This window comes from Scyliorhinus torazame, chromosome 15 (genome assembly GCF_047496885.1).
Source record: "Scyliorhinus torazame isolate Kashiwa2021f chromosome 15, sScyTor2.1, whole genome shotgun sequence".
Classification (NCBI taxonomy): Eukaryota; Metazoa; Chordata; class Chondrichthyes; order Carcharhiniformes; family Scyliorhinidae; genus Scyliorhinus; species Scyliorhinus torazame.
Window position 1 is genome coordinate 105,438,534 of NC_092721.1, and position 20,945 is coordinate 105,459,478.

General features: G+C 43.3%; 1 protein-coding gene across 3 annotated transcripts in view; it reads right to left on the reverse strand.

Moving 5' to 3' along the window:
* Positions 1–1,554: 1,554 nt before the first annotated feature.
* The window catches only part of LOC140391734 (ankyrin repeat domain-containing protein 42-like), an 82,509-nt gene continuing 63,118 nt past the window's right edge, over positions 1,555–20,945 (reverse strand). For all 3 annotated transcript variants that reach the window (XM_072476537.1, XM_072476538.1, XM_072476539.1), the window contains 4 exons: positions 18,936–19,105; positions 12,323–12,449; positions 5,771–5,912; positions 1,555–3,431 (listed from right to left, as the gene is read on the reverse strand). In XM_072476537.1, coding sequence (XP_072332638.1) covers positions 3,306–3,431; positions 5,771–5,912; positions 12,323–12,449; positions 18,936–19,105 — 565 coding nt within the window. In that variant the 3' untranslated portion in view covers positions 1,555–3,305. The remainder of the gene's footprint in view (positions 3,432–5,770; positions 5,913–12,322; positions 12,450–18,935; positions 19,106–20,945) is intronic.

Here is a 20,945-nt window from a genome sequence, read left to right on the forward strand (position 1 = left end):
GCGTAGTGACCCTTCTTCCCGCAGGCCTTACAAAGGGCAGTGCAGGCCGGGCAGCATTGGCGGGGGTGTCTTTGTTGGCCGCAAATATAGCATCGGGGCCCCCCGGAGATCAGCGGCTGGCACGTAGTGCAGGCGTACTGGGTGGATAGCGCCCCTGCTGGGGCAGCTGCCTGTGGGGCCCATGAAGCGTAGGAGGAGTGGGCCGCGCGGTTGAGGGCGTAGGACTGTACATTGCGCAGAGCGACCCTCATGGAAAACGCTAGTGTTTTAGTCTCTGCGAGGTCGCGCGTGGCCCCTTCTAGGAGCCGCTGCCCAATCCCAGTTACAAAAGCGTCCCTCATAAGGAGATCTGAGTGCTCCTTAGCTGTAACGTCCTGGCAGTCACAGTCCCGAACTAGTGGGATCAGGGCCCTCCAGAAGTCCTCGATTGACTCACCAGGTAGTTGAGTACGCGTTGCGAGCGCGTGTCTGGCGAAGAGCGTGTTCGTCTTCTGCTCATAACTCTCTTTGAGTCAAGTCATAGCGTCAGCGTAATTCGGCACATCCTGGATCAGCGGGAAGTTTTTAGAGTTGAGTCTGGAGTACAAGATTTGAATCTTCTGAGCCTCTGGAACAGGGGTCGGCGCCGCGTTGATATACGCTTCAAAACAAGCTGGCCAGTGCTGAAAGTCCTTTCTGGCGTCACTTGCGTGTGGATCCAGCTGCAGGCAATCTGGTTTAATCCGGAGGTCCATCTTCTGAATCAGGTATTAATAAATTGAGGCATGATCAATTTGGCTGGAGACGAAGTTGAATTCAAACTGAGACTTTATTAGTATCTGAAGTGTGGCCTCCTACAGCAGCTGACAAAATGGCTGCTAGCTGATGGCCATGCATATTTATAAACCGGTTCCTGGGCAGAGCTAGCATGCAGGGGCCCAGGTGAACCTGTAGTGCAGGTTCAACCATACAACCCTTAATATAGGAACACAGTAGTTTACCACAAACATTTCAAATTTGCTTTTGTCCACCATATCACTAACCGTTCTGTGACCACCCCAGGTAATGTTCATTTTGAGCCCGGTTCAGTGGCAACTTTCACAGCTGCTCTCAATCTCCTCCTAGCTCTCAGCTAGCTGCTTGTGCGCAAGCTCCAGTTTCTGATGTAGTTGGCAAGTCAGGCACTCTGCTGCCTCCAACTGCTGTATAAGGCACCTGTGTTCAAAGTAGAATTTTTATTTTTATTTACATGCTGCATCAACGGAGAGAATAATTTCCCCTTTCGCTTCTCATCGCCATACACTCCCCCTCATAACCTCCTTACCCCCCTCATCATCCTTCCTTCTCCTCCTGTTCCCCTTCCGGTCCTCCTCCTTTGAACAGACCTTCCAATCATGGTCAGCAAAATAGAACAGACTGCGAACCAACCAGAGGTCTTGACTCTATCAGAAATCTATAGCTTAACCATGGCATGTTGTGTGTCAGTGATACACTTATAATAGCACTGTTGAAGCATTAGAAACAACATAACATGGTACAAGGAGATATGATCATTTAATTTAAAAATAAATACATATTCAAGTGTTTTTCTTGTTAAGTGGAAGTATTAATATTTCTACAAATGCAAGTACCAAATTATAACTATGATATAATTCTGCATCTAAGTTAAGCACAATTAATGCAGCACGGTTAAAATTAGGTTGCAGTAAAGGCCATTCCTGATTCACACGATAAATGCCAGTGACCTGAAGTAGAAGTACTTCAAATATACTTTAAGTTCTTAAGTATAAAGGGCTGGATTTTTGCAGAGGAGGCAGGAAGGTCGAGTCAGGAAACCTCCCTACCTGGCAAACTAATCTGCTTTAACACGGCCCCTGTTTACATCTTGTTCTTGCTCCACAAAGATGGGTGCAGGATGGAGTCATGCCTGTCTCCTTACACTGGTCACCAGCCTAATTTTACTGATGAATGCCAGGGCCACAAATTCTTATCCCTCACCACCCCCATTCATGCCCTCATACCCCCTCCTCATATCTCCATTGCCACTCACCCAGTATCCACTGTGGGCGGAGCTTGAGAATCATGTATTTGAAATACATACTTAAATACATTCCTAACAATCTAATCAAGCTGCCATTTAACTACACTTCATACTGAAGAAAATAACTCTCATTCTATAAAGTCAATCAATAAAATGCAAGTCCCCTCAAGAAGTCAATCTATTTCATCTATTTCACTAACCACAGAGACATATAATACTTTATTAATCTCTTAAAATCAAAATGTGAACACAGCCCCTGCTGAGATAAGTAATTCTGGAGCTTTGATACACAGCCAAGCATTCATAATGGGCTCAGCTACAAAAAAAACTATTGTTGTTCACAAACAATGAAACCTATTAATATTTGAAAATGAGATGTCTATATTAAGCCAAGTCAAATGGCCTGCCAATCACCGTACTCCAGCAGAAGTTGTCTTTTTTCACTAAGTTAAAGCTGCAGACTATTTCTTTTCAATTTTGAAATGCTGAGGATTTAAATTCTTCAGATTCATGACACGGAGTTCCCAAGCAAAATTTTATTTTGTTTTGAATGCATAACATTCTTTCTGAATGGGAAAAGCACTCATCTCAACACATACACAATATAATTGCCAACTTACATTTGCAGGACAGAGCCCTATAATCAATCATTGCAGTAAAAACACATCTACCTTATGATACAGCATCTAACTGTTGAAACGGAAGGACAGAATTTTGCTTTGTATTTCAGAGCTTGTCAATGAACAAATTCCAGGAGCAGGTGACGATGTTTCATTATTGCCCACTTAGAACTGGGGTTCCTCCAATGTTCATGGCTCCTCGGAGGTGCCATTAACCACATATAGCTACAGAAGAGGCCCAATTCGACAAAGGTTGTAGGAGGTTTTAAGCTGCCACCAGTCACAATGGAGCTGGCAAGAGTGTGAATAATGCATGTGGAAGGACTACTCACACCCTTGAACCCCACCAGCTAAAAATGCCAGAAACAGGAATGGGGTAGGAATCCCAGAATCAGATGTCACCCGCCATTTGCTAATGGCTCCCTAGTCAATTTAAAATTGGAACAGTCACTAAAATAAATACGTAAAACAATTTTATAATAAAACAAAATGATCAGGAAAATAACTTAGGAACCGGCAATAGAATTACTTGCAAAATTCACACCTGTGTTGTAAAATAGTACAGTGACTGTCAGTTGTTTGTTTAATAAGAGGTTGTAAAATGCGAAAGTATGTGCAGACATGACTATAATTTGAACAAGCTCACGACAAAGGACTCTGAGGTGTCAGAGAGGTCTGAGGTTCGCATTGTTCCTGTCAGGAACACGCCGCACAAACACCCCCCCAGAAATGGCCGTCTGTTTCTTCTTTCCTTTTTTCCTCTCTTTAACTGGCTCTTCAAAACTCTTTTCCTGCGAAGACAAAATTTTAAATTTTTTAAACGAATCCAACCCAAAAATAAATGAAGTGACTACAAAAGAAACAAGGCTATTCAATTCTGGCAAACACTGTCTGCCTTGCAAGAATGATGCTTTGCACTCGTACAAGTGCCAATGCCATTGCATGATCAGTGCCATACAATGGAAAATCTGAGAAATTAGAGGTTAATACCATGAAAACTGCACCATTGTCTTAAAAATCCAATTGATTTGCGAGTACCCTTCAAGTAAGAAATCCTGCCACACCTAACCAGTCTCACATCTGACACAATATGGTTGTCTTTTAAAGTGGCATAGCAAGATCTTCAAGCAAGGCAATCCCTACAGAACTCAGGAAATCCCAATCCAACCAATTCAGCCTTATTAAAATTTAGGGACAAAGAACTGTCCCATCGATTACTTGGGCAAAACACTGAGAATAAAAGAAAAACACTGCGGATGCTGGAAATCTGAAACAAAAATCGAAACTGGTAGAAATACTCAGCAGGTCTGGCAGCATCTGTGGAAAGAGAAATAAAGTTAATGTTTCCAGTCTGTGTGACTTCTTCAGAGCTAAACAGAATGAGAAATGCAATGGATTTTACATTGTATGAGTGAGGTGGAACAACTTTGAAGAGTAGAAGGTCAATGATTGGTGGGAGCGAGGAGAGATCGCAACAAAGATGTGTTTGTCACGAGACAGAGGAAGCGTTACTGGCAGTGTGAAGGTTTATAGAAAGTGCTAGTAGTGGCATAAAGATAAGAGGCAAGACCTTCCGACCCTTCACCCCAGTGGGATCTTCTAGTCCCACTGACAGCGCACCCCCACTGCAGGTTTGATAGCCAACGGCAGGCTGTCTCCCACCACCATGAAACACACCACGAGGAGGCTGGAGAATCCCACCCAGAATGTGTTAATGGGAGAACAAGGGTCGGTGCTCAGTGAAAGCAAAACTAAAGAACAAGTGACAGATGGTCCTGTAGGGGAGAGGGGGGTCGTGTTTGCATTGGGAAAAGCTTTGGATATATAAAAACGGTCAAGATGAAGGAGAAAGATATTATAGTTGAGGAGGAGAATAAAATACTGGATCTTCTAAAAATAGTGAAAGAATAAATATTGAAAAGGTTAATTACCAGGCCTGGATTAAATATATCCCCAGGTTTTTAAGAGGAGGAAAATATCAGAAGCTCTGACCATCATTTTCCAATTTTCTCAGCTCTGACCATTATTTTCCAATTTTCTCAGGCTACAGGTAGGCCAGTAGACTGAAGGACAGCAAAAGATTTACCATTGTTTAAAAAACGGAGAAGGGGATAGACCAAGTCATTACAGGCCAGTCCACCTAATAGCATAAGAAATTCTGAGGTACAGTATAAGTCGTCACTTAAAAAGGCATGGATTAATCAAGGACATTTAGCAAGGATTTGTCAAAGGAAGGAGGGACAATGAGGGTAGCGTGTTGATGTTGTTTAAATGGATTTTAGCAAGGCTTTTGCAACAAGTTTCTATGTGGCAGGCTGGTCAGAAAAGTAAAAGCCAATGAAAAGTCAAAGAAAAATGGCACGTTGGACTCAAAATTGGCTGAGAACGAAAGTGTAATTTTCAATGTTGGTTTTTGTGACTGGAAGGCTGTTTCCAGTGAGGATCGGCAAGTCTCAGTACTGTTTGTGGCATCGACCAATTATTTCGACTTAAATGTAGGGATATCATTAAGAAGTTTGAAAGTATTACAAATACTGGATTTATGGTTGATAGTGAGGAAGAAAGCTGCAAACTGTAGGAAGATATCAATAAACTGGTTAAGTGGGAAGAAAAGTGAAAAACAGAATTCAATCCAGAGAAACATGAGGGTGCTGCATTTGAAAAGAGCAGACAAGATGCACAAATATACACAATACACTGTGCGATGCTAAAAATGAAGTTGAAGTACAGTAACTTACAAGGCCAAAGGCTGCAAAGTGGGATTAGATATTTCTCTACCCGCACAGATGTCATGGGCCAAATGGATTCCTTCTGCGCCATACATTTCTGATACAATGATTACCAAGATTCACCAATAATGCCACTAAATGACATCTGCTCATCAATAACCTAAACTCCAACATGTTAGTTTAGGGTCTGTCAGAACCACTCAGCTTCAAACCTCATAACCAACTTGCCTTAAGCATGGATGCAGGCACTGAATGCCAGAGGCGGGATGAGAGAAATTGCCCTTTCAAAAGATTAATTAGGCTGCTGAAAAGGTGGTTTCTAGTACGTGCATATACATTGTTAAAATTCTCCTAAAATACAAATAATCTTCAAACCAGCTGAAATAGTGTAATGCACTCACCGCACAGCCATCAGATGTCTTCAGTTTTTCCAGACACTGATTTAGGTGGCCTATCTCTGCTCGACAGTCATCCAGCTGACATTCCAGCTTCTCCCGGCGTAAGCGCTCATACTCCAGTTGAGCCTGCAGCTCCTGCAGCATCCTGTTCAAAGGAAAATGGTATTCCACATCATCCCCCTCCTCACATGAGAAATATTTCCTAAATACTGCTCCTCACACAATAAAACAATTTTCTGTGTGAGCTTTGGCAACATGTGCCAGCAAGCTCACATAACTATTGAGCAAATAGCAGGCCAGTCTTCACCCAGCTTCCTCCTCCTCAAGGGCAATTAGGGATGGGCAATAAATGTCCCTGCCAACAAAACTTACAACCTATGCAAGAACAAAATGTTTGTGGACTTGTACAATAGCCAGGGATGGAAACCTTGGCTGATTTTCTTTTTCTTAGCCAAATGATGCCACTGTAAATTGCAGCACCCAAACTGCTACCTTGCCTGAGATCTAACTCAGGCCGAACAGTCTCCTTACAGGGAAGGAAGCAAGCAGGTTCATACAGAAGCAAAGGGGGGAGTATTCATGAATCTTTTATACCAGAGACACACTATGGCAGGTAGCTGTCAGTCAATCTGCTCACCTTGCAAAAACTAATGAACCTTAGTTAAAAACAAGTTTGGATTATTATTGGGCAACGAATGCCGAGAAGGTGTGGGTTTGGGGTCGGGTGCCGGAGGCAATGTGGGTGAGGATGGAGGTAGGTTCATGCCAGGGATTGGGGGCTGTGGGTGCTGGCAACAGCTCCGCTTCATTTTGACCCAGGGAAATATTTGGGTAGTTCGGTGCTGGAGGCCATGCTGAAGACATGGAGGTAATTCCAGCAACATTTTAAGTTAAGGGCAGGACAAGGCTGGTGCTACGTTTCAGGGTTGGGAGGAGCAGGCGTGATGGAAATGAAGGACTTATTCTTGGAAGGGCGGTTTGCGAGGTTAGAGGAGTTGACCGAGAAGGTTGGGATTCCACGGGGGCAGGCCTTTAGGTACATGCAGGTGTGGGATTTTGCAAGGAAGCGGGGTGGATGTCAGCTTGTCCACCCTGTGCCTCAGTCTGGCTGGGGGTCCTGATGGAGTTCCTTTATCTTGAGATGGTGAAGTTCACCTGGGGGGGCAGGGGGGCTGCTATTAGGGATTCCAGAAGAGATAGGGTCTGTTCATACTCTGAAGAGTTTGTTGCCATTAGCAGCTAAGTGGGGCAGGGTTATTCTTCGAGTCATAGGTAGATTGGTTGGTTGGTAGAATGGGGGGAGAGTTATTTTGTTATTCCTTTTTGTGTTTTGTTTTACGGATAAAATGTTAGAATGTTAAAACTGTTTTAAAAAATGTTTTAAAATAAGAACAAGTTTGTTTCCCAAGTAATTCCCTTCACCTTGATAAGGTGCATTATTTCAATCTAGATAGCAACAAGGAACTAAATTCAACCCGCTGCTCCAGAAATTTCTAGAACTTTCTTTCTATAGGTGTTGTAATCATAGAATCCTTACAATGCAGAAGGAGACCATTCAGCCCATCAAGTCTGCACTGGCCCTTGGAAAGAGCACCCTACTTAAACCCGAGGCCAGAATTGAACCTGGTCCCTGGAGCTATGAGGGAGCAGTGCTAACCACTGTGCCACTGTGATGGCTTGTAGAAAGACTCTGATAGCAACGTAGCTGGTGGTGGTTCACATACTGGCAAGTGACATTCAGCAGGTTTAGTGGGAGGTAAAGCTCTTTCAACATTTATGCAATAGAAATATTTGTCCTCTAACTGAAAAATACAGCTGAGTTGGAGAACTAAGTATGCGACAGACAGCACAACTGAGGTCATATTCTACCACAGCAGCTCACATTATGCCCTTGTACAATCTAACTCAGTCAGCTTGAGTTAGTACAATGAAGAAAGGCAGCATTTCCTCATATAAGTCTAATTCAGCTTAAATTAAAGTTCATCTTCTAAATTACAGTCAGCCATTTTAGTACCAGGAAAGGGACCATTTGTTTTCTCAAATTTCCTTGCTAAACAACTTACTATATTAACAGGAGATTGAATCAATTTTTACTCAGCATATATATTTTTTTTTAAACATTTTATTGAGGCATTTATGGTTTTATAATTACAAAAGATTCTAGTACAGATAAAAACATAGTTCAACACTTAACACACCCCTCCATCTCCCACAGTCTTCGCCTAAGCTAGGCCGACATAGTCTAACTCCCTCCCCCTACCCCTCCCCCTTGCTCCCTAACCAACCCCCCCACCCTGCCCCCATATTGGATCAGCTGACGGTTCAAATTTCTCCGAAGAAGTCGATAAACGGCTGCCACTCCGGACGAACCCTAACAATGAACATCTCAGGGCGAACTTGATTTTCTCAAGCCTGAGAAACCCAGCCATGTCACTAACCCATACCCCTGCTTTCGGGGGCTTTGAATCCCTCCACGCTGGTAAGATCCGTCTCCGGGCTACCAAGGAGGCAAAGGCCAAAACATCAGCCTCTCTCGCCCCCTGGACTCCCGGGTCTTCCGACACTTGGAAAATCGCCACCTCTGGACTCGGTGCAACCCTCACCTTTAACACCCTGAACATGACATCTGCAAATCCCTGCCAGAATCCTCTGGAGCTTCGGGCAGGCCCAAAACATCTGGACATGATTTGCAGGCCCTCCTGCACATCGCCCACACTAGTCCTCTACCTCAAAAAACCTGCTCATTCGGGCTACCGTCATGTGTGCCCGGTGGACCACCTTAAATTGTATCAGGCTGAGCCTGGCACATGATGAGGACGTATTGACTCTGCTCAGGGCATCCTCCCACAGGCCCGCCTCTAACTTCTTTCGCAAATCATCTTCCCATTTCCGTTTTGTCTCCCCTATCTGGGTTCCCTCCCACTCCACGAGTTCTGTATCCCTTGTGGCAGAAGGACTGCAAAACCTGCCTTCGCACAAAATTGGAACCCATTCCCTCCCGGCAATTCAAACTTCACTTCCAGATCCTCCAGACCGGGAAAGCTCCCATCAATAAACAGATCCCCCAGCCTCTCAATACCCGCACTCTGCCACCTCCAAAACCCCCCATCCATCATCCCCGGCACAAACCGGTGATTACCACAGATTGGAGCCCACACCATATGCCTCCGCCACTGCCCCCAGACTCTCAGGGCCGCCACTACCAATGGGCTTGTGGAGTACTGGGCCGGCGAGAACGCAAGAGGTGTCGTTACCAATGCCCCCATTTTTGTGCCCTTATAAGATGCCGTCTCCACCCGCTCCTACACTGACCCCTCCCCATCTACCTACTTCCTAATCATGGCTATATTTGCCGCCCCATAATAGTTCCTAAAGTTCGGCAGTGCCAGCCCTCCCTCCCCTCAGCTCCGCTCCAGCAACACGTTCTTTACTCGCGGGGTTTTACCCGCTCACACAAACCCAGATATCACCCTGTTCACCCGCTTAAAAAAGGCCTTTGGAATAAAAATAGGAAGACACTGAAAAACAAACAAAAATCTTGGGACAACCGTCACCTTTACAGTCTGTACCCTGCCTGCCAGTGACAGCAGGAGCACCTCCAGAAATCCTCCTTCATCTGTTCCACAATCGACCAAGATTCAATTTGTGCAGCTGCTCCCATCTCCTTGCTACCTGAATACCCAGGTAACAAAAACTACCCCCCACCACCTTAAACAGCAACTCCTCCAATCTCCTCTCCTGCTCCCTCATTTGGATCACACAAACCTCACTTTTCCCCATATTCAATATGTACCCCGGGAACCGGCCAAATTCCCCTAAGATCCACATAATCTCCCCCATTCCCCCTAACGGGTCGGAAATATGTAGGAGTAGGTTGTCTGCATATAGCGAGACCCTGTGTTCCAACCCACCCCGGACTAGCCCCTTCCAGTCCTTTGACGCTCTCAGCGCCATCGCCAATGGCTCTATAGCCAAGGCAAACAACAGTGGGGAGAGGGGACAACCCTGCCTCATCCCTTGGTGCAGCCTAAAATAGTCCGAGCTCACCCGGTTCAAAGAACAAAGAACAAAGAAAAGTACAGCACAGGAACAGGCCCTCCGGCCCTCCAAGCCCGTGCCGACCATGCTGCCCGACTAAACTACAATCTTCTACACTTCCTGGGTCCATATCCCTCTATTCCCATCCTATTCATGTATTTGTCAAGATGCCCCTTAAATGTCACTATCGTCCTGCTTCCTGCTTAAATGTCCCTGCTTCCACCACCTCCTCCGGTAGCGAGTTCCAGGCACCCACTACCCTCTGTGTAAAAAAACTTGCCTCGTACATCTACTCTAAACGTTGCCCCTCACACCTTAAACCTATGCCCCCTAGTAATTGACCCCTCTACCCTGGGGAAAAGCCTCTGACTACCCACTTCATCCCAGGTTCATCCGCACGCTCGCCATCGGTGCCTGGTACAGCAAACGGACCCAGTCAATTAAGCCCTGCCCAAACCCTAACCGTCCGAGAACCTCCCACAAATAATTCCATTCCACCCGGTCGAAGGTCTTCTCCACGGCCATAGTGATCACCACATCCGCCTCCCTCCCCTCGGGAGTGCATCATGATCACATTCAGGAGTCTTCTAACATTGGCCGTTAACTGCCTACCCTTAAAAAACCCCGTCTGGTCTTCCCCTATCACCCTCGGAACACAGTCCTCTATCCTCAAGGCCAGAATTTTGGCCAGCAATTTGGCATCAACATTTAATCGGGAGATTGGTCTGTCTGACCCACATTGCGCTGGGTCCCACTCCCGCTTCAGGATCAATGAAATAGAGGCCTGTGACATTGTTGGGGGAAGGACACCCCATTCCCTGGCCTCATTAAATGTCCTCACCAACAGCGGGCCCAGCATCCCAGAGAACTTCTTATAAAATTCCACTGGGTAGCCATCCGGTCCCGGGGCCTTGCCCGACTGCATGGCCTCCAATCCCTCTTGTATTTCTTCAATCCCGATTAGGGCTCCCAGCCCATCCACCAACCCTTCCTCCACCTTCGGAAACTTCAACCTTTCCAAGAACTGCCTCGTCCCCTCCACCCCAGCTGGGGGCTCTGACTCATACGACCGACTGTAAAACTCCTTAAACACCCCATTCACCCCCGCTGGGTCCAGTACCATGCTTCCTCCTCTGTCCTTTACTCTTCCGATCTCCCTGGCCACCTCCCTTTTCCTTAACTGGTGTGCTAGCATTCTACTGGCCTTCGCACCATACTCATATATCGCCCCTCTTGCCTTCCTCAACTGCCCCACCGCCTTCCCTGTAGATAACAGCCCAAACTCCATCTGCAGCTTGTGCCACTCCTTCAACAACCCTGCCTCCTGGGCTTCAGAATACCTTCTATCCACCTGGAGTATTTCCCTAAACAACCTATCCGCCTCTGCCCGTTCCACCTTCTCCCTATGAGCCCGTACCAAAATTAGCTCCCCGCTAACCACCGCCTTCAGTGCTTCCCACACCGTTGCTGCCGAAACTTCCCCTGTATCATTTATCTCCAAATAATTCTGAATGGCCTCCCCCACCCATCTGCACACACCCTCATCTGCTAACAGTCCTACATCCAGTCTCCATTGCGGGCGCTGACTCCCCCCCCACTTGCTCACTCGTACGTCCACCCAGTGTGGAGCATGGGCTGACACAACAATCGCCGAATACTCGGCATCCACCACCCCCACCAGCAAAGCCTTGTTCAAAACGAAAAGATCAATCCGGGAGTATACTTTGTGAACCTGGGAGAAAAAAGAACTCATTCGCTCTTGGCCGACCAAACCTCCATGGATCTAACCCCCCCCCCCCATCTGTTCCATAAACCTTTTTTGCTCCTTCACCGTGGCTGGCACCCTCCCTGTCTTTGATCTTGACTGATCTAACCTCGGATCAATGACCATACTAAAGTCCCCTCCCATGATCAACCCATGTGAGTCCAGGTCTGGGATTTTCCCCAACACCCGCCTCATAAACTCCGCATCATCCCAGTTTGGTGCATAAATATTTACTAAGACCACCGGCATCCCCTCCAATTTCCCACTCACCATAACATACCTACCCCCCGAATCCGCCACTATGCTTCCTACCTCAAATGAAACCTGCTTATTAATCAAAATCGCAACCCCCCTAGTTTTAGAATCTAGCCCCGAATGAAATACCTGCCCTATCCAACCCTTCCTCAGCCTAGTCTGATCCACTACCCCCAGGTATGTCTCCTGTAACATTGCCACGTCTGCCTTCAGGCTCTTCAGATGCGCAAACACATGAATCCTCTTGACCAGCCCATTCAGCCCTCTGACGCTCCATATGATCCGCCTGGTCGGAGGGCACCTCGCCCCCCCTCCCCCCTTGCCGATCTCAGCATATATTTTCATGCTGTTGGTGGGAACCCTCGTCTGTGATTTCTGTTTATTTCAATGGGCAGCACAGCCACTATATTCTGCCATGTGTGGCGAGTGAGATCCTTTGCTGACAGTGTGCATTCTGAATATTTTCATAGTAATAAAAAGTTGCACTAGATAAATACCTTTCTGCTTCTTTCCCTTCCTTCCGCCGGAAGTGGTCTTCTTTCAGCGTACCTCCAAGTTGTCTGTAGTTGCTTTTTGCAATTTCTAATAACTGTTCAAATTTTTCAATCTTTTCATAGGCCCTCACTGCATGAATAAGGGAAATATTGAGTTACAGAATATTTCCCCATATGGAAGTAGGACCATGCTAGAATTAGATTTTAAGGTAAACACAAATAAGTTATTCAAGAAAGACAAAGAAGTATATATTTGATGTACAGTACTTGGAAATATTACTGCAGAAAAATAATTTGTGTATGCCAGTGTGAAGTGTAAAGTGAAAAATGAAACCATCTTGAAGTTGGTGGGTTTTTTTTTCTTGGGGAGAGGTGTCACGTGAGGGTACCTTTAAGAACTGGATGTTTAAGCAATGTACCTTGAAGAAAACAGTGATGTCATAGAGTGGGTGGAGCTCAGCTCAGTTCAGCCATTTTGAAGTTTTGGTTTTGCAGTTTGAAAAGTGCCTGGCTGGTTTTGCGGAGAGCAGTTTAAAAGTAGAAAGCCAGCTTGAGAAAGCAGCTTGAAAAGTTCTGGTTTGCTGTGATTTACTTGAAGGGGAAAAGCCAGGTTTGAGAAAGCAGCGTGGGTATATCTATGGGTTTCCAGAGAGCTGCATGAAGAAAGCAAGGTGCTGGAACTGAAATCACCCAAGATAATATATCTCTGCCATAAAACAGAAAATATATATATCATTTAACCTGATGTGATACTGTTTAAAGGTGTTAAGTCTCTTGGAAGTTTGAAGGAACATTTTAAAGGAGTTATTTACTGTTGCAATATTTTCTGAGTTATCTTTGAAGTAAGGGGTATGAAGAGATCCAATGTTTATTTAAGATGTTAAGTTGAGTTCATGGAATAAACAGTGTTTTGTGTTTAAAAACCCACGTGTCCATAATTGTAATCCCACACCTAGGGAAAAAGCCGCGTGCTCGGAAAAGCAACAAATCCATTAAAGGGAGAGGTTGATTGAACTCCATGATACATTTTGGGGTTCTGAAAACGCCTCGCCCATAACAATTGGGGGCTCGAGGGGGATAAAAGTCTATCTATTGGATTGGCTTTTGTGAACTTAAAGACAGTGAAGGTTTGTTGCTTTTCCGGTGTGGTATTTTAGTTAAAGTGGGGAGAGTGTTGTGAACAATGGCTCTTTCAGAGGCTCAGAAGTTTTTGGGGGTGGAGAATGTTACACGTAGTACCTTACGGACAGAAACGAAACGCAGACTGTTAGATTTGGCAAGAACATTGCAGTTAACATTACCTGACAAAATGCGAAAAGATGAGGTAATTATGGTGGTGGTTAAGCATTTAAAGTTGCCTGAGGTACCGTTTGACTCATTGGAAATGGCAAAAATTCAGTTGCAAATTAAACAAATGGAACATCAGAAAGAATTAAAGTGGCTGACTTACGAGAGTGAGAGAGAGGAAAAAGAAAGAGAAAGAGTGAGAAAGGAAAAAGAAAAGGAGAGAGAAGAAAGGAGAAAAGAAAGAATAGCCCTAGCAGAACAAAAAGAAAAAGGAAGGGAGATACAGATCAGGGAAAAAGATAAAGCGAGGGAGTTTAAACTTCAGAAAATGGCCATGAAACATGACAATCAGTTAAAATTGGCAGACGTAAAGGGAAACATACAGTTGGATGATAGTGATGAGGATAGTGAGAAAGAGCATCATAGTCGAAGGCTTGGTGGGAATCTATTTAAATATGTCCAAGCATTGCCAAGGTTTGACGAGAAGAAAGTGGAACCCTTTTTCATTTCATTTGAGAAGGTAGCTAAACAAATTAAATTGCCACAGGACATGTGGGTGTTACTGATTCAAATAAAGCTGGGAGGTAGAGCTAGTGAAGTGTTTGCATCACTACCGGAGAAGGTATCTGGAACGTATGAGGAGGTGAAGAAATCCATCTTAAGTGCGTATGAGCTAGTACCTAAAGCTTACAGACAAAGGTTTAGAAATTTAAGGAATGAATTTGGTCAAACATACATGGAGTTTGAAAGGCTCAAACAGAGTAATTTTGATAGGTGGATAAGGGCTTTGAAAATAGACTAAACATATGAAGCTCTCAGAGAAATTATACTTTTGGAGGAGTTTAAAAATTCAATTCCTGATGTAGTGAGAACTCAGGTGGAAGAACAGAGGGTTAAAACTGCGAGATTAGCAGCGGAAATGGCAGATGAATATGAATTAGTTCATAAATCAAAGATTGGTTTCCGACATCAGTTTCAGCCGGTGAGGGATAGAAACTGGGGACATGAGAAATACTCAAGTGGTAAAGGGAAAGGTGAACTGATGGGAGACAATAAAGAGAGTGTACCTCAGATTAAAAAAGAAGTCCAGGAGGGTGGAAAAGAAATGAAAAGTTTCTGATGTTTTCACTGTAATAAACTAGGCCATGTAAAGTCACAGTGTTGGTGGTTGAAGAAAAGCACTGGAAAGGCTGATGTGGTAAAACAGGATAAGACAGTGGGGTTTGTTAGAGTGGTAAAGGAAAGCACAAGGGAAGTGAAGGAGGTGCAAACAATTGTACAGCCTGTTCAAGAAGTAATTGTTTTTTTTTTTAAAATATGTTTTATTGAATTTTTTTTCCCAAACAACAATTTTTCCCCTCTTACAAAGCAAACGCAACAATAACAATACAGAAATTTTTAACAATACACAAGTAACAAAACCCCTTTATCTTTGACCTAAACTAAACTAAACTAAAAGGTGGTGATATGTGGAATTCAGGGTGAGAGGAGTAGTGTTCCATTATATAAGGTAAGGTTGGAAAGTCCAGTGAAGAGTGGTGAAGTGGCAGTAGGAGTAATAGATAAACTATCATGTCCAGGAATACAGTTTATCTTGGGTAATGATATAGCTGGATCGCAGGTGGGAGTGATGCCTACTGTGGTTGATAAACCAGTGGAAAATCAGTCAACTGAAGTGTTGAAGGACGAATATCCTGGGATTTTTCCGGATTGTGTAGTAACAAGGTCGCAAAGTCACAGGTTAAGACAAGAGGAGAAATCAAAGAGTGAAGATGAAGTTGAAGTGCAATTATCAGAAACGATTTTTGATCAGATGGTTGAAAAAGAACATGAACAGGTGGAGGATGAGGCAGATATTTTTAGTTCCGGAAAATTGGCGGAGTTACAACAGAAAGATGTAGAAATAAAACGGATATATCAGAAAGCATATACGGAAGAGGAATCTGAGAGTATCCCAGAGTGTTATTACCGTAAATATGATGTCTGGATGAGAAAATGGAGACCTGTACATATGCAGGCGGATGAAAAGTGGGCAGAAGTTCATCAAGTAATATTGCCGATAGGGTATAGAAAGGGGGTGTTGCGAGTTGCACATGAGGTACCAGTGGGAGGTCATTTGGGAATAAGGAAGGAAGCTAAAATCCAAAAACATTTTTATTGGCCTGGACTACATAAAGATGTAGTTAAATTTTGTCAATCATGTCACACATGTCAAGTGATGGGGAAACCTCAAGTAGTGATAAAACCAGTGTCCTTAATACCCATTCCAGCATTTGAGGAACCTTTTACAAGGGACTTAATCGATTGTGTAGGACCGCTTCCTGAAACAAAAAGTGGGAATCAATATCTTTTGACTGTAATGGATGTGTCTACTAGGTTTCCAGAGGCCATTCCAGTACGTAATATTACAGCTAAAAGGATTGTGGCGGAGTTACTTAAATTCTTTACTAGATATGGACTACCCACAGAAATTCAATCGGATCAAGGAACAAATTTTACTTCAAAGTTATTCAAAGAAGTTATGGGTAGCTTAGGATTAAAACAATTTAAATCAACTGCGTACCATCCAGAAGCGCAGGGAGCGTTAGAAAGGTGGCATCAGATATTAAAGACAATGTTGAGGGTGTATTGTCAAGATTATCCAGAGGATTGGGATAAAGGAATTCCATTCATATTGTTTGCAATTAGGGATGCACCTAATGAGTCTATCAAATTTAGTCCTTTTGAACTAATTTTTGGTCATGAGGTAAGAGGACCACTTAAATTAATTAAGGAGAAATTGGTGGGTGAGAAATCGGAAATTACACTATTGGATTACGGGTCAAATTTTAGGGAATGATTAAATAGAGCAGGTGAATTGGCTAGACAACATTTGAAAGTTGCACAAAATGTGATGAAACGGGTAGCGGACAAGAAATCCAAAGTTCGTAGTTTCGCCAGTGGGGATAAAGTTTTAGTGTTGTTACCAATGGTAGGGGAGCCTTTAAAAGCTAGGTTTTGTGGACCGTATCAGATTGAAGGAAAATTAAGTGAGGTGAATTATGTGGTAAAAACACCAGATAGAAGGAAGACTCACCGAGTGTGTCATGTGAATATGCTTAAAAGGTACTTTGAAAGGGAAGGAGAGAAAAAGGAGGTTTTAATGATTCTAGCTCAAAGTGACGAACCAAATCCAGATGACTGTGAATTTGACATATCTCAAATTAAATTGGAAAATGAGGATGTTCTTAAAAATTGGGATGAATTGTTAAGTTACCTTCCAGAGGAAAAACGAACTGACCTGAAAGAGTTATTGATATCACATGGGCAAGTTTGTAGAGATAAATTGGGAAGTACTAAAATGGCTATATCTGATGTAGATGTGGGAAATGCTGTTCCTATCAAACAACATCCATATAGACTTAACCCTTTAAAATTGGCACAGGTTAACAGAGAGATTGAGAGTATGCTGAAGAATGGCATAATTGAAGTGGGTTGCAGCCAATGGAGCTCACCCATAGTGATGGTACCTATACCAGATGGTACCCAACGGTTGTGTGTGGACTATCGAAAGGTGAATGTAGTTACAAGAACGAACTCTTATCCTATTCCACGTGTGAGGGATTGCATTGAGAAAGTGGGACAATCTACTTTTATTTCCAACTTCCCGACATGGAAAGAACATTTAAAACATCGTATGGACTCCTTCAATCGACTTCAGGAGGCGGGTTTGGTGATGAACCTAGCCGGAAGTGAATTTGGAGAAGCCCAAATCACTTTCCTTGCGGAGTTTCCGATACCCTCAAGACAAAGGGAAATAATGTGATTTCTTAGCATGAGTGGATTTGATCAAACAGTTGTGCAAAGGTTTTGTGGTGTGATTACTCCACTGATGGACTTGCTAAAGAAACCTAAAAAAATTTCAATGGACAGCGGACTTTCAACAAGCATTTGACTGCCTGAAAGCTGTGGTAACCAATGTTCCTGTATTGGAGAATTGCAAGGGACTCTGTGGTCAGATTGAACTAAAGTATCTGATTCTAAAGAGAATTGTCGAGGAGTGGATGAATGGATGGATCGTGCAGAGACTTTGTTCAAAGAGACTGTCAATCGAGAAGGATTTTGGTTTGAGGAAGAAGAACAAAGAAAAATGGACTATATTATTATACCTGTTTGCATGTGTTGTTTTTTTTTAAAACGGAAAGGTATATTTACTGTGTACATTTCTTAGTGGATGATGCAAAAGTGAAAAATGAAACCATCTTGAAGTTGATGGTTTATTTATTTTTCTTGGGGGGAGGTGTCACGTGAGGGTACCTTTAAGAACTGGATGTTTAAGCAATATACCTTTAAGAAAACAGTGATGTCATAGAGTGGGTGGAGCTCAGCTCAGTTCAGCCATTTTGAAGTTTTGGTTTTGCAGTTTAAAAGTGCCTGGCTGGTTTTGCTGAGAGCAGTTTGAAAATAGAAAGCCAGTTTGAGACAGCAGCTTGAGAAGTTCTGGTTTGCTGTGATCTACTTGAAGGGAGAAAGCCAGGTTTGCGAAAGCAGCGTGGGCATGTCTATGGGTTTCCAGAGAGCTGCATGAAGAAAGCAAGGTGCGGGAGCTGAAGTCACCCAAGATAATATATCTCTGCCATAAAACAGAAAATATATATATCATTTAACCTGATGTGATACTATTTAAAGTTGTTAAGTCTCTTGGAAGTTTGAAGGAACATTTTAAGGAGTTATTTACTGTTGCAATATTTTCTGAGTTATCTTTGAAGTAAGGGGTGTTAAGAGATCCAATGTTTATTTAAGATGTTAAGTTGAGTTCATGGAATAAACAGTGTTTTGTGTTTAAAAACCCACGTGTCCATAATTGTAATCCCACACCTAGGGAAAAAGCCGCGTGCTCGGAAAAGCAACAAATCCATTAAAGGGAGAGGTTGGTTGAACTCCATGATACATTTTGGGGTTCTGAAAACGCCTCTCCTATAACAGTGGAGATTTGAAAGTTATGGTGGGTACTTAGAAAGGCAAAAACATCAGGTCCCATTACAGGACTTGAAACCAGAGGGAGGGTGAGAGAAGACAGAAGAGGGGAACACAACTCATGCAAAAAATAAAAATAAATAAAGGAGTTGTGTCTATGTTACAAAGTGATTACTTACACATTTTGCATTTTTCTCCCTGGACAGCATTTAAATGTAATGACAGCCATAGTCAATCCCTGCAGCCCACTTCAGAATAAAGTGAGATTAATTGGCACATCCTGAATGGAAGGAGCTCAACCTGTTAGTATTCCAATGTACTCTGCAGGATTACATATCATTTAATGTAGAGCACACAAAGAATATCAACTTACTCCTTGCGTCCCTCTTCTGACCAATACTCAGGTTCATGTTGTCCTGATTATCTGTGCTTCCTTCTGTACCATGTTGGTCAAAGAAACTGGGATTGTCTCTATTCAGCTCTTCATCAGAATCGTCCTCTATACTTCCTCCCAGCAGATTAACAGCTGCCAACTGGGAAAATCTGTATTGTGGTAATACAAGGGTCAGTTTGTGTTGGATCTGGTCTATACAAACATATGGCCTGAAGTGAAATCTCCAATTCTGTTTTTTCAAGATTTTACTCTTGTAGTATTATGTCAACTCCAGCAATAGACATTTTGTACAAGTGATGACTTTTATTGAACAACAGATTTTCATTAACTTTCAGGAACATAACAGCCTCTGTCTAAGATGATAAACAGAAACAGTCAATAGAACTCAAGTTTAATACAAGTAGTCTGAGAAAACAAAAACATTTGTATACTATTCATTCCCTGTCATTTTGTTCAAAGTTATTCTTACAGTGTAACTGCAACCAATAAAGTATTTTAGGAGTATACCACACTTTCTTTGAAATTTGAACCATAGTAAAATATTCAACACATACTCAATTTCTGGAATTCTATGAAGTTACTGCAAGAGCTTTGATCTTTCATTGATCTGCACAAATTACCCAACCATTGTAATTGTAAAAGATCACCATCTCCTATTTCTCAGTTTTTGAAAAAGGTATCTGACATTTTCTAAAAAATTCTTTTTCCAGCGCACTCTGAAATGCAAATTATTGAAATTATTAAAATAACCTAAAATGAAATATTTGGTAGAGACTAAGGAAAGTCTTAAGATTCTCATATTCCTGGACATGATACAAGGTACTCACAGTATCACATGGTACTCAGTGAGCTTTGCACACGAGCAGTGAGAGAGGCCACATCTGGAGTGAGGCCAGAGTGAGCTTTAAACTTGGGAATTTGAAGCAGAGTGGGGTCTCGATGCAGAACGGGAAGAGCTGCTCTTTGCTTTTTCTCCTTGCTTTGTAACTTTTAAATCTTCAGAGAGGGATCTTGCCCTGCTGCAGCTGAGGCAACAAGGGAGAGGGCCGATTGGTAAGTAGTGGGCAAGGTCGGTAAGTCTTTACAACTTTCAATTATAGTTTGAAAATAAGTTTTGTGGTTTATAATCTGGAAGGGACTGGTAGTATCAAGGACAAGCAAAGAAGGGCCATAGAGAATTGGATTTCATCTAATATCAAACATCTTCCAAAGCTTTAATTTAATAAGGTAATTCATGGCAGGAGAACTCAAAAGCCTTGGTTTCTTCCTCTTGCTGAATGTGGGAGGCCAGGAACATTTCCAGTGCCCGGGACCAGTATGTGTGCAGGAAGCATCTCTAGATACAGTTCGGAGCTGGAATGGCGGCTGGGGACACTGGAGTATCTGTGAGGCGGATAGTTTAGTCGATAGCACATATAGAGAGGTGGTCACACCACAAGCTCAGACTCCACAGGCAGGAAGGGAATGTGTGACCACCAAGACAGAGCAAGAGATCTAGGAAGGCAGTGCAGGAATGGCCATTCCCCTGCAAAACAGATATACCGTTTTGGATACTGTTGAGCGGAATGACCTCTCAGAGGGAAGCAGCAACAGCCAAATTTGTTGCACCATGGTTGGTTCTGCTGCAGAGGGGAGGAGTAAAAAGTGTGGGAATGCAATAGTTAAAGGGGATTCGATTGTAAGGGGAATAGATAGGCATTTCTGTGGTGGCAAATGAGACTCCAGGATGGCATGTTGCCTCCCGGTTCTAGAGTCAAGGATGTCTCGCAGCGGTTACAGGACATCCTGGAAGCTGTGAACAGCCAGTGTTTGTGGTGCACATCGGTACTAACGTCATAGGTAAAAAAGGAATGAGGTCCTGAAATCAGAATATAGGGAGTTAGGAAGAAAGTTGAGAAGTCGGACCTCAAAGACAGTGACCTCAAGATTACTACCAGTGCCATATGCTAGTCAGAGTAGAAGTAGTAGGATGTATTGGATGAATATGTG